The sequence below is a fragment of the Onychostoma macrolepis genome, chromosome 02 (assembly GCF_012432095.1).
Source record: "Onychostoma macrolepis isolate SWU-2019 chromosome 02, ASM1243209v1, whole genome shotgun sequence".
NCBI lineage: Eukaryota > Metazoa > Chordata > Actinopteri > Cypriniformes > Cyprinidae > Onychostoma > Onychostoma macrolepis.
The window spans coordinates 16,680,165-16,694,117 of record NC_081156.1 but is presented as its reverse complement, the minus strand read 5'-3'; the positions used below and the strand labels follow the sequence as shown (position 1 = coordinate 16,694,117).

Sequence of the window (13,953 nt, the reverse complement as noted above, 5' to 3'; positions counted from 1 at the left end):
ACAGGCGTTAGAGATGGGTTTTGGCACCGGCTTCCAAAAGGCCAGTTTTAAGGGTTTTAACTGGTTTTGTTCATGTCAATCTTCAAAACCCAGCAATTATATAATGGTTTGAATCGCGTGATTCTCAAATTAAGGATGTTTTGAAGGTCAAAAAAAGAAAGAAAGAAAGAATGATCATCTTTGCTGAAATATCTATTACGTAGCATTAGAGGTAGCACACAGTACCATTTAAAGATTTAGGATCAGCAAGATCTTTTAAAAGAAATTCATACTTTTATTCAGTAAGGACACATTAAATTGATCAAAAATAACCACATTGACCAATAAACACATTTACATTATTACAAAAGATTTCTGGAAAAAAAAAAAAGTATAACAGTTTGTACAAAACTATTAAGCACCACTGTTTTCAACACTGATCATAAGAATTGATCATGATCGTGATTTCTGAAGGATCATGTGACACTGAAGACTGGAGTAATGATGCTGAAAATTCAGCGTTGCATCACAGGAATAAATTATATATTTTAATATATTAAAATAGACCACTTATTTTAATTTGTAATAATACAAAAAAAAAAAAAAAAAAGAAGCATAAATCGTATTTTTGACCAAATAAATGCAAATAAAATCTTTGGTGAGCATAAGAAACTTCTTTCAAAAACATTTGAAATCTTACTGACCCCAAACTTTTGAAAGGTAGTGTAAAAAACAACTGTCAGACATGAAAGGCGACAAATTACAGAACTTGCAAACCACACTGACAACCTAACAAGTGTTATTTGCAATGCTGACTTAGTTCTATCAATGTCCAAAAACTACACTGTAAAAATGTTTTGGCAGATAACTGAAAATATTCAACAAAATAACATTAAATAAAATTATTTCACTATAAAATGAGGATCACTATTTTTGCCTCCAGCAGTGCAGTCTGTGTGAATGTATACATGCATTTATACAAATAATGCAGAACAAAGCCTGATGTTTAGAGCTAATTTATTCTGTACTAGGTTGGACTTTACTGGGCTTAACAGACAGAACCAGTATAACTACGTGCAAAAAAGCAGTTCATTTGATCACTGTTGAGATAGGCTGACAATAACTACCTCAGGTCAAGACATCCTCACAAACAAAGACATCTTTTTATGCTTCCACACAGCAGACAAACCACCTCCTTGATTATAGTGATTATTATTGTAGCTAGAAGTGTTAGCATCAATACAAATTCTGGATGAGGGGGGTGAATGTCTCAAGCAGCCACAAAATTCGCCTTGTGATGTGTTGTTACGTAGATGCCTGTGCCACAAGACTCCTGTGTGTGTTTTTGAAGCAAGCCTCCAAAGCAAGAGGCTAAATGAACGATTCAGAGAGATTTGGATCCTACCTTGGAGTGTGAGCCAAAGTGAAGCGTCTCTGCAAAGCAATGCTGCGGTTCATCATCAGCCTGCGGAAGAGCAGAGGCGAGTTGCGGGGCGAACTCCGAGGAGAGTCCCGCGGAGACATTTTGGGGGAGCCGGTGGGAGAGTTCCCCTTCAGCTTGAGATGCGAGGGCCTCTGAGGTCTCTCCTCTTCTGAACTCTCTGACAGCACGTCGCTCATGACAGCAGAGTTCCTGTGTCTTCACAACTGGCAAAACAAGTGTCTAGTCGTGGCATAAGTTGCTTGCTCGCACTGCTTTCTCAACACAAAAACCACAGTCTACATCTCTCACCCTTCGCTAGAGCTGAGAAATCCAGCCTTGCTTCAGAGATCACAGGCGCATTAATGGAGCCAGCCATCATAGTGATGGAATATCTCCTCTGGTGAACTCGCTTTGTTTACATAACTTGTAAGACTTCCCTCCAACAGACTAAATATGGCAGTGTGATTTACAATGAGTGGACTCCATGATAGAGCTCACTAAGTGGCCCCACCTCCACATTAAGACTATTAGCGAGCGAGGTCCAGTGTTTACTGGTCTGTAATGACTTCCTGTTCCAGTCCCCTGGCGCGCAGAAAAGCCAATGCACCAGCGGCGCAACGCAGAGCCGATTGCAGTGTTCAGATTTCCTCCGAGAAATGCGTATGCCTTTCACATGCTCTAGGTTTACCAGGAGAAGTCACATGAAAGCTCTGACTATAAAAAGCAAAGTCAGATAAAGTCAGACAGAGAGCATGGCTCATGTCACGATGGCCCTCTATCACGGGCCCCATGGGCTTTGATTATCAGAGGGGAAAAGGTTCCCTGTGATCCTTTGACTGCCGGATTGTGTACGCAAAAACAATACGCATGCAATGACCCCAGAAAAGGTTTTGAATACTTTAGAGGCACTTACTTATGTCTGTTGCATTACAAAGCAAAACATTAGACCCTTTATTAAAACTTTACAATAAAAAATAAAACTCTTCATTTTAATTTTGTTCAGGTTTCCATTTCTTTAAAACATTATAGCCTACACTATATTTGTGGTCAATAAGATTTTTTTCTCTAAAAAAGAAATTAATACTTCTAGTGAGGATGGATTAAATTGATCGAAAGTGTCTGTAAAGACATTTATAATGTTACAAAATGTTCTATTTCAAATCAATTTTGTTCTTTTGAACTTTCTATTCATCAAAGAATCCTGAAAAAAAAGGTATCATGATTTCCACAAAAATATTGTACAACTAAATAAATTGCTGAATTTTACAGGAATAAATTAGCCTATATTTTTCATTATATTTTCAACTGTAATATTTCACAATATTACTGTTTTGTAGCCTTGGTGAGCATAAGAGACTTCTTAAAAGAGAATCGTAACAACCACTGTGTTAATGACATTCAGTCATTTTAAGTGTGACATTTTAAATACTTTTGAAAGCCACTGTAGGGAAAATGCATCAGGTTTTAACCCTTGGTATTTTAAACGTTTTATGGCAGTAGAAACAAAACTTAGTTTGTAGCTACATGTTTGTTTTTTTATAATTAAATAACAAATCATGAACAGAAATTAATCTGGTGAATAAAGAATGTGACAGCCCTCCTTCTCTCATGACTTACTTTTATATCTTAACGATGTCACTAAGTTACCTCAACGGTTATAGTTTGGTAAATAATTAAAACAAAAAGTTCATAATGCGTACCTGTCCTGCACATTTACTAACTGTTTATGACTTTTTGTCCGTTTTCTTGTCAGAGGTATTTTCCTGGTCTTTAGGGAACAATGGCTCCCTCTTCTGTTTCCATGCAAAACAATTTATGTCTCTGGACACCACATCAATTATTGAAAAATGGAAGTATATGCATTTAAGAACTATTATTACAGAACTAATGTAGCTCACTGCACATTTAGTGAAATTATAAGTTTTATATCTTATATTAGTCAAGAAACAACATACACAGTAAGTGCTCCCGCTCCGTCTAAAGTTGCTGACTTGAAGCCACTATTTTGAAAACAGGTACATGACGATCGGTCATGTGGTATTAGGTTATCAACTAAAATCTGTTTTAGTATAAAGTTCGTTTAACCCTTGACTTGTAGGCCTACCTGTTTACAACAGACGATAAAAACAAGATTTTCCTCATTCATCGCAAACTGTACAAAGCACGTCGTCACTACCCAAAATTAAAAAACTAACGTTAAATCACTGGTTAACATTAAAAGTCATACAAAGTGCCGTTAGAAGACAAAAGAGCAGTTTACCACGAATTTTGAAAAATGTCGGACTCCAGGCCATTGGCGACGCCGAGGCAGAAGGTGGCCTTGCGGGGGGTGCTCTCTGAATCTCCCTGAACCGAGAGCCGGCGGGACAGACGGGGAAGCTGGAGGACCCCTGAAAATGTCCTCTTAACTGTGCGGTGAATGGGCATGGATTTGGATCCGGGCAGGCCTTGCTGGTTCACAGTGTCCCATTCCCTCTGAATTAAACAGAGAAGGTAAATAATCTGCACCGAGACATAGCCTAATCTCTGTCTAGAACAGCACAGAAGACAGGTGAAGGCTAATACTGACATAATTACTTACTATTAAAGTAACATAAATGAATAATATTATATATTGTTAAACAGCCAAATTGAGGTATTTCCTTTTAGTTTGTTTTTATTTTAATAATACCATATAATACCTAATGATAGTGTGCACTTCTATGAAAAATTGGTGATTTGCATGGTAACAGTGAATCTATTGAGAATCCAACCAGACAGGATGACTGTGAGCACTGATGAACTGATATAACCCACCTCTGATGTCCAGAAAGACTTCAAAGAAGAGCTTCTCTTCATATTGTTAAAATGGGAGGCAACTCTGAAAATAGTTTGTGATAAACAACAATAAATCTATTCAGAAACTAGAATCTCAACTTTTTCAGGTGCCTGGAAAAATACTTTCTACGGGACTATACAGTTAAATGACAAAGATAAGAAACACTAAGCTCCAGTCAACAAATAATACTCAAAACAGCTAGTTTAATAAAGAACGGTTCAAATGTGCGGATAACAACACTTACCACTAAAACTGAGAAGATCTGGTAAGATGTATTGTGTTTTTCTTCAAAGAATGTGTCATTTCACAAATATAATTTTTAAGCACATTTTGGTCTCTTCCAAAAAAGTTTGTTTTTCTAGCCTGTGGCAAGTAACCTTTATAGCTCAGAAGCAAATGGTTTGTGAGAACATCCTGCCAGAACACCTGTTTTATCATAGTTTGGAAGCCCCTATGAAGGCGAGCAGTGTCCTGTCACTCTCACTCAGCAGGTTTGTCTGTGCTGACTGCAGAGCACGTCACGTGCCGTCAACAACTGTCATATACCACTGAAAGATGGAAGCCTTGATAGATGAACAAAAGTGCTTTTATATTTGGATTCAACCTCAAAGTTCAAGTTCTAACGTATAAAAAAGTTAACTCATTCTAGTTTATGGTAATATTCAACACACACAAAAATAATTTTATTTTCTTCCATTAAATAATCATAAATTCAGGCAGTTTCACAAAGCAGAGATCAAAAGTTCTATCCAATGCATAGAATGTATAATTACAAAAACTAAATTAATTAGTTAAAATTTACATGTAAAGGCCATTTATGAACATAATAGTAACAATCAATAGTAACATTACTGCCTGTGCAGCATGTTACAGCATTTCTCCAATGTATATGAAAATAATATTGGCACACTATTGTTATTATAAACATGTTTGACCAAACTGAAAATATTACTTCTTACAGTAAAGTAAAACTATAAAATATTTAAGAATATAATGTAAACAGTGTGATTTTATAAACTGCCCTATACATGTCAAAAATATACAGATTTTGGACAAATACATTTGTTTACAATTATTTAATTTTTCAATACTATTTAAATTATTCAAAACAATAAAAACAAAATTCCAATGGCACAATGTGCAATGTACCTGGCATTGCTGGATAAAATTGTATTATATGATATTTAAAAACAGAATGTTGTCCATTAACAGTCTTGGAAAATAAGATTTAATTATTTTTTCATGATTGAAGCTGTGGTTTGAAATATTCCCTTTTCTTCAGTCATCTTCAGGCTGCTCACTCAGCTTCTGTGTCTGTTCAATGTTTAAAACTCGGTCTCCTGGAAAAACACAAACGTCATTCATCACCTGTTACAAGGAAGCTTACACCCCGGAGAAGAGTGTGTCACATTATTTTTTTATCTTGCCAGGAGTTAAATAAACCTTTACCTCCAAGACTATATTATTAATTATATAATCTTTCTTAAGTAATTCTCACAAATGTATTATTATGTGATGCCATGTGCAAACTTTCTTACTGTGTTTGAGGTAGGAGAGGTAAGTGTCCCATCCCAGAGTAATTATATTCACATAAAGGACACGAAACTTGGGTGGCAAGAAGTAGAAGTTTATCATTTGAGCTGCTGGCCAAACACACCAATCTGCCTAAAAAAGAAGTATGTTATGAAACGTCAGCAGTGAACTATTGGTTAACCAAGGATGAACTAAGGACATATGCTTATCATTGCAACATACCTTGTAAAACTCCCAGAATTTGTCTCTGAATTCTGCTTGTGCCTCAGAAAAAGTGTGACCCTCCATCATACCCATACCTTCATAAATAAATAAATACATAAAATGAATAAGCAAGCAAGCAGGTGTAATATTCCGACATTATTTTCTTACATTATAAATCTTAAAAACATTATGCCTTACTACTGTAAAATTTACATTAAAGAAATAATTAAGATTTTGAATGTTTTGAACAAAATCTCACCCAATTCTGTATTTCATTAAAAATACAGTAAAACATTATATTATTGCAATATTAAACAACTGTTTTCAATGTTAATATATTTTAAAATGTAATTTATTCCTGTGATGGCAAAGCTGAATTTTCAGCAGCCATTACTCTAGTTTTCAGTGTCATGTAGATCCTTAAAAAAATAATTCTAACATGCAAACATGTTAGAGAAATAGTTTTTAAATTGTAATAATATTCACACAATAATATTCGACCATTTTAACAGTATTTTTAATCAAATAAGTGTAGCCATTTTTTGCATGGACGTTCAAAAACATTAAATATAAAAATCTTAATTATAAGATCATTAATAATTACAACTTAATTATTGCAAACTTTGACAGGTAGTGTAGTTGTAATAAAAGTGGAGACTATGAACTTCTGAATGGAAATCAGCAGCAAGATCTCACCCAGAAAGTACCAGGCCCCCAGTGCTGGCGATGCGACCAGCTGATCAGTAAGCACTTTCTTGCAGACATTCTTAATGCCATTGCCTACAAAGTATTTGTCCAGCCACAGGTACCAATAATGCAGGAAAGGGCCCATAGAGCATCCGACCGCAAACATACAACCTATAGGGGGCGCAACACCGCGAGTGTTAAGAAATCTCGCGTTACTTCTCCTGACAGGATATTCACACGATACCATTTAAAAATAAAAGTTTTATGTAATCACCCAATAGCACACGTATTACAAATATTAGCTCATTTTAACAAGCCAAACTTTATTTGGTAAAATCATTTGCTCGTTTGTTTAGTTGTCACCTGTACGCGTCCAGTCACGTGTTCGGCCGGGTGTCCTTCGCGTCTCGCGAGTCTGCTGGAGGAAATCTCCCGCTGCTAACATCCCTCCGCAGCTCACCGTGTTTGTTACGATCAGAAATCTGCCCCTGAAAAGCGGCTTCCAGTAACCGGCGATCCTTACGAGGAAATCCTTACTCTGACGAGATATCATGTTTAGGCCGATTTAACTTATATTCCTCTCAAGATTCCGACGACTTCATTCGCAACTTCTGTCTGTTTGCTCCAGGACAAATGGCATAAGATACGCAAACAATATGGTAAATATTGAAAAGAGTTGCTAACTTAAAATTGAAAGGAAAGCATCTTCCTTAATACTCTCAGATATATAAAACAGAGTTGTTCCGATATCCCCAAATTGTCCTTTGCCTAACTTAAACTGCAATTATTCCTCCAACACATTTTCATCTGTAGATTTCATTCATATAACCAGCGGAGCTCGAAACAGCCTGCAGGAGCCGGCGACGAGTCACGTGCGTAATGGCGTTGCGCTCAATAGCGTCAAGATTGCGTCAACGTGCGCAGAACGGCGCAACAACACTTTGACCCAAAGACTATAGAATACCTAAGACGAGTACTAGATTTCTAATGTAATTAAGTATTAAATATAAGTATATTTAATATGAAACGCAGTGCAGTAAAAAGTACAATATTGTGCTTTGGAATGTTGTGAAGTAAAGTGTTATAAAGAAAATCGCTCTGATAAATTACAGACACTTGAAAAGTACTTTTAAAGAAGAGTAAAATACTTCACTCTGTTTGAAAACAGACTACTGCTCACTACTACTATTTATTATTAGTTTAGCTGTTATATTTAAAACCCAAAGTATTTTCACTTTGTAGGTCAAAATAATATAGAACTCAGGTTAATGATAAGCAAAAATGTGAAACCATTGAAGAAGCATTCCTCTTGAGTAAAGTCCACTTTAGCAATGTTTCCTTAAAAATCATTAACACAACAAGCAATTAAAAGGTAATGGAAATTTGCTTTTTAATTCTGTCTATGCATACAAAACGGTTTAAAATGTGACTATAAAAATATGGTTGTCAGCAGTTGTAGTTTGCAGCAGAAACCCATGTTCAAAATTGGGCTTTCATGTACATACAAACATAAAAACAACAACAAAAAAATGATTACAATTAAAAAACATTGCAGCATGTATGCACTTGTGTTTCATACATTGTCTCCATTCCTGACACGAGTAGTGCTGTTATCACAGTGATTGATTAGTTCATGCAGTAACTGTTGGTTTTCTCCTTCAACCCTTGACCACAAGCAGCTGGTTTGCCACCCTATATGAACAAAAAGAATGAAGACGTCATGTGATTGACAAGATAAAACACTGAAATGATCATAAACACAAATAGGTTTGCAAACAAACCTTGTACAAGCTGCACACAAGATTGAAGAGAGAACTCATAGCTTTATTCTGAAGATCTTCTGTGTGTTCCTGCAGGAACAACATTGTGCCATTTAGTTACCAGGAAACACTGATCAAAAAACTTTTTCCTTGTAAATAAACAAATACTTGTCCTTACTCCATTAATAGTTATCCAAGGCACATATTCATGAGGGGGTTTCAGAGCATTTGTTTTCAGTGCATTTTGATGCATTAATTTGTTGCCCTCATCTCCCTTCACACACGTCATGATTGAATCCCATGTGGTATCAGGAAAATAGACTCCAAGACACTGAGATAAGAGGTACAGATTAGCGTCGCATTGCAGCAGGGGTTACAATAAATAATAATAGATGACCACTTACATTCTGGGCAGCTTTCAGCACATCTTCTCCTGACTCCATGCAGAAAATAACTAGAACAGCCTTCGCTCCTAATGTATTCAACATGCAGGTCTGATAGAAAAGATTACAATTATAATACCTCTATTACAAGAGCTCTAAACAACATGTCTTCAATCTTCTTTAAAATGCTTTAGGGGTGAAATAAGTGACAAAACCTCACCTCAATCATGTTACCTAGACATTCATTCTCTCCGTGCTGACAAACGAAGGTATACTTCCCTTGATCTTCTTTCTCCTATTATTATGAACAACATTTTAACATTCATTATTATGTTTACTTTTACTATGTGTAAAAGAAATAGGTTGCTGTTTACACTGTGCAAATTGTGGTAAAACTGTTCCCAAGGTGTGAACAAAAGTAAATATCATCTTGATTACATCTTAAGTGCAAATAGCGATAGACGCTAGTCATATAATGTGTATAGAAGGAATATGATGTCTGTACAGAGGTACATTGTCTGAGCAAGAGTTGGGAGTGTAAATATACCTGTGCATTTCCAAATGGAACCAGCTCAATATTCATAATGTCCTGCAACATAAGGAAGGTTGGCACGAGCTGCAGTACAAGAAACTCTCTGCATCCAGGACACAGAGACTCATAGTACAGGCTCACAGTGACCAGGTCAGCGTTGGGCTTTGTTTCATTAAACTTCATGCACTGTTCCAGCACCTAAGAAAGAAGAGAATAAAGGGAAGCGCTCAGTTTCGTTTACGCTAATTGGGCGTCTGCCACCTTCATGCCCAAAACTGCCAAAAAAAAAACGTAGGGATTTCCCAGACAGTGGAAAGCATAAAACGAGAAGCGTAAATATTACGTCAGGACGATTTGCATATCCAGTGTAGCCAGTAGCCAGTGTAGTTTTTTCTTTTTCTTGCTAGTAAAATTATTGATTAAAAAGAATGATAATAAAACACATCTAATCGTTTCATGCTATGAAATGTAAGGACGAAGTCGTAAGTTTTGTTTTGACGCACGAGTCACTTACCCCACATTCGGCTGCAATGTCTCGAGAGTCGCACCATTGTGAAGGTGGATACTTGCAGGAGTTAACAAACCTACCGCTGCATTCACTCAGCGAACATACAGCGAAGAGCAGCACAGACAGTTTAAAGCCGATCATGATTCCCGTCCACCAGCTTGCCTTGATCCCTGAATGAAAATGAGCGAGTGTCCTACATTTTTAACTTTGTTCCTCCTGCACCGATACTACATTTTGATTGGTGTAGTTACGTGACGTCACTAAAATCCGGCAAAACTTTGCACCGTAAATGCTTTTATTACGGCATTATTATAACATTATTGCCCTATCACGAGGAAGATTACACTGAAAACAAACAAAAACGGACCATCGGTTTTCATAGTCGCCTATTGGACATTTTCGCGGATTATTTATATTTATATATATATATATATATATATATATATAAAACAAATTACACAGTATTATCTAGAATGGCAAGAGTTAATCCCAGCTGGCAACATTTGTGACAAATTACTTTTTGAGTTTGAAGTTTTCAGATGAGTTGCATTTTACATAGTCACCCATAAATGAAAATGCACCGTCTTGTTTCTGCGAACTTTATACATGTAAACAGTCACATGAACAGAGCTGTTTAACGCCAGTCTGCTGCTCTGGAAAAACCATGTCCGTGTCAAAAAGCTCCATAAAAGGAAACAATGTATTATATATGCATTTTACAATACATGTAAAATAGTAGTCACTAGACACACAGAACCTGATTGGTCCACATTATAAAAGATTTAAAGTCATTACAAAATCAGAATTGACCAGTTTCATTTGCTTTTATGAAACATTACAGTGTTTATTTTAAATGGTTTATCTTTGCACATTTTTTAAATTCATGTGACCTCAATCTTTAGTTAAAAGATTGTATATAAGTGCTTGATAATAATAATAAAAATATTTATTCTTTATAAACAAGTGAGCAAATTTTCACTTAGTAATTCCCCACTAGCTCCCCTTGTTTTGGGCATGTGGATTGTTTCATTTGACTATGCAATAGGTGAAAATTTCCCTTCACTGGGGAAATGTTGGGATTAAATAGGTTAATTCATGAACAGACTGAACAAGGAACTATCACTTTAATTTTGCGTTAAACATATATTCTTAGGAAGAGCAACATAAAAGCTTTGGCAGCATATTTGAATATTTAAAACCATCCTGATCCAGCTGCTGGTCAAACAATGAAACATTCTCTAGGTCGTTGCTATATTTGCTCAGATTTTTCCACCCCCAGGTAATGCAAGTAAAGACACACGCCAAAGTGTTTGTCAAAAGACAACGGACACAACAAGCTTCTGGGTCACGGTACTTTCTGCTGCTTCAGCATGACGTTCTCTGTAAAAGCAACAGTTGTTTGGATCACATCACAAGATCAAACTGATGACGACAGACAAGAAGGTGCAATAGACTCAATATCTTTTTATTGTCTTAAAAATAATTCCATCTACCTATTAAAGAGCCATATCTCTGTAATGCTTGTGTACCTGTTTGAGAGACAAACAACACTGATGCAAACTGTACACTGAAAAATCTGCACCCAAAAACAGATTGGAGAGAACAGAAGTAGTAAAAGGAAATAAAAGTATGTACATAAAGTTTGTGCACACACACATCCAGTAGAAACATACTGGGTAACAAACAGTGCTCCCCGTCCTCCATGTCTAATGGCACTTTGGTGTGCATCTTCAACAGACTACTTCACGCACTCAGGGGCAAACAAGACGGAAAGGTATCATTTAAAGAGGTAAAGGATAAATTAGTGGTTATGTATGAAAGCTTTTTCCACTGTGGGACAAGAATATTAAAAAAATTCTCTCACAATTCTTGCAATTCTGAGGAAAAAACGTCTAAATTGTAAGAAACTCATGAGTAACTTTATATATTTATTTGTTTATCTCTCTCACAATTCTGAGGGGAAATAAATTCTAATTTTACGTCTTGCAATTGTGAATTTATATCTCGAAATTCTGTTTTTTATTTCCACCAAGGAAAAAAAATAAAGTAATTCCAAAATCTCACAATTATTCCTTTTTCCTCACAATTGCAAGTATATATATATCTCAAGTCTGACTTTATATCTCGCATTTCCGATTTTTTCCCCCTCAGCTATGCCAGGAAAAAAAATGCAGAATTGTGACAAACTAAGCTTTCATAGTTATGTCATAACCACCATGCATGAAAAATGTATTTAATACGCTAAGTTTAATAGAACAAAAACAGAAGTCTATTAAACATTTGGCCCTGCTGTATCTTGCTTTTCAGTGTATATCTTGTCGTAGAAAGACGGAAGAGGAAAAAAGAACTGCTAATTTTAGTTCTTGCTCTGACTGAGACTATAGAAGGAAGTTAGATTTCAGGGTATAATTATTATAACCTTTCCTTCTGGGCTTTTATTATTATTATTATTATTATTATTATATGTAACTTAAAACTTGAAAAAGAAAAATGTGTCTGCTATGGGAAAAAAAAAAAAAATCAATGAAGAATGCTGGCAAACCTGCTCTGGGTCACAGCTGCAACCTAAAAGACCATATTAAACTTCCTTTTTATTCAGAAGAAAATATGATGTGAGGTGAGGGAGCACTGTTTAAAGTGAACAAAGAATGAAAACAAAATCTTCAAGTTTAAAACAACAGAGGCACAAAAAAAAGACAAGAGACCCCGTCTAACAGACTCCTTTCAGGACCAGACAGAGAATGTCTGAAAATACATCTTCTATTTGGTTAATTAGATACTGTAAACATTTGTAACTGTACTGAATGGAAGAGAGATATTCAAGCTAGCTTATCTTTGAATCTGTAAGGTCATTACTTACAATGAGGAAAAAAAAAAAAACATTGACATACAATTAGTCTCTCTTTAAAAAGGAGTTAAAGAAAAAAAAACGACAAAGAACAAACCCACTTCGGCATGAACAAAACACACTGACACTACAGGCCTGTAACTAAAATGTGTACCTAAACCTATTTCGGTTGCTCATAAAGGCTGTCAAGCTTCATTAATTGTCACGCATAAATCACCTCAAGATGTGCTTGTATAGTGCATTGTGAGGCTTTACTCCACTGCTTTATCTCACACAAACTCGTCACATCTGGCTCATTCTCTGTGCTCTCAATGACCCGACGTCAGTCAGTCAGAACATTCAAGGAATCATAACCAGTGTCTCTGTTCTTGCTCCACTCCACACCATCATAGCAAAACAACTTCATCCTATCGATATGACAAAACAAACCAGAGTATACCGACAAACAATCTTATAAAACAAAAGCCTGCCTCATTTTAATGTCTGTGGCAGATTCATAAACGAAAATGAATCGATCTAAAAGGAGGATGTCAAAAGCAAAGAATTCAGGCTAGTTTAAAGTTTCTAGGTTTTAATAACGTTTTAATTCCAACTTGCCTTTTAAATCGACTACCTTTCTAGGAAAAAAAAAAAAACATTGACATACAATTAGTCTCTCTTTAAAAAGGAGTTAAAGAAAAAACGACAAAGAACAAACCCACTTCGGCATGAACAAAACACACTGACACTACAGGCCTGTAACTAAAATGTGTACCTAAACCTATTTCGGTTGCTCATAAAGGCTGTCAAGCTTCATTAATTGTCACGCATAAATCACCTCAAGATGTGCTTGTATAGTGCATTGTGAGGCTTTACTCCACTGCTTTATCTCACACAAACTCGTCACATCTGGCTCATTCTCTGTGCTCTCAATGACCCGACGTCAGTCAGTCAGAACATTCAAGGAATCATAACCAGTGTCTCTGTTCTTGCTCCACTCCACACCATCATAGCAAAACAACTTCATCCTATCGATATGACAAAACAAACCAGAGTATACCGACAAACAATCTTATAAAACAAAAGCCTGCCTCATTTTAATGTCTGTGGCAGATTCATAAACGAAAATGAATCGATCTAAAAGGAGGATGTCAAAAGCAAAGAATTCAGGCTAGTTTAAAGTTTCTAGGTTTTAATAACGTTTTAATTCCAACTTGCCTTTTAAATCGACTACCTTTCTAGGAAAAAAAAAAAAACATTGACATACAATTAGTCTCTCTTTAAAAAGGAGTTAAAGAA

The 13,953-nt window shown here is 35.9% G+C and overlaps 3 protein-coding genes across 7 annotated transcripts in view; all 3 read right to left on the bottom strand.

The window, feature by feature from the left end:
- The window catches only part of pde4ca (phosphodiesterase 4C, cAMP-specific a), a 46,911-nt gene extending 42,314 nt beyond the window's left edge, over positions 1 to 4,597 (bottom strand). For 2 of the 5 annotated variants that reach the window (XM_058753150.1, XM_058753159.1), the window contains exon 1: positions 3,663 to 3,799. Coding sequence is in view for 3 of the 5 variants with exons in the window: in XM_058753123.1 (XP_058609106.1) it covers positions 3,663 to 3,973 (311 nt within the window). In the remaining 2 variants the exon portion in view is untranslated. Of the gene's footprint in view, positions 1 to 1,384; positions 2,489 to 3,662 lie in introns of those variants that run through there. The other 3 variants (XM_058753131.1, XM_058753123.1, XM_058753140.1) reach the window with 3 other exon arrangements.
- Positions 4,598 to 4,874: 277 nt separating this feature from the next.
- On the bottom strand, positions 4,875 to 7,882 carry mpv17l2 (MPV17 mitochondrial inner membrane protein like 2). Its single transcript, XM_058765589.1, has 5 exons — positions 7,008 to 7,882; positions 6,654 to 6,815; positions 5,976 to 6,052; positions 5,759 to 5,885; positions 4,875 to 5,560 (listed from the first exon to the last, which is right to left on the bottom strand). Exons 1-5 carry the CDS (start codon positions 7,195 to 7,197, stop codon positions 5,499 to 5,501), a joined length of 618 nt encoding a protein of 205 aa, XP_058621572.1. The 5' UTR covers positions 7,198 to 7,882; the 3' UTR covers positions 4,875 to 5,498.
- Positions 7,883 to 8,009: 127 nt separating this feature from the next.
- On the bottom strand, positions 8,010 to 10,047 carry ifi30a (IFI30 lysosomal thiol reductase a). The gene is made up of 7 exons (XM_058765575.1): positions 9,834 to 10,047; positions 9,335 to 9,517; positions 9,008 to 9,082; positions 8,809 to 8,898; positions 8,583 to 8,735; positions 8,426 to 8,494; positions 8,010 to 8,336 (listed from the first exon to the last, which is right to left on the bottom strand). The coding sequence occupies exons 1-7, from the start codon at positions 9,966 to 9,968 to the stop codon at positions 8,271 to 8,273; spliced, it is 771 nt and encodes a 256-aa protein (XP_058621558.1). The 5' UTR covers positions 9,969 to 10,047; the 3' UTR covers positions 8,010 to 8,270.
- Between the last annotated feature and the right edge of the window lie 3,906 nt (positions 10,048 to 13,953).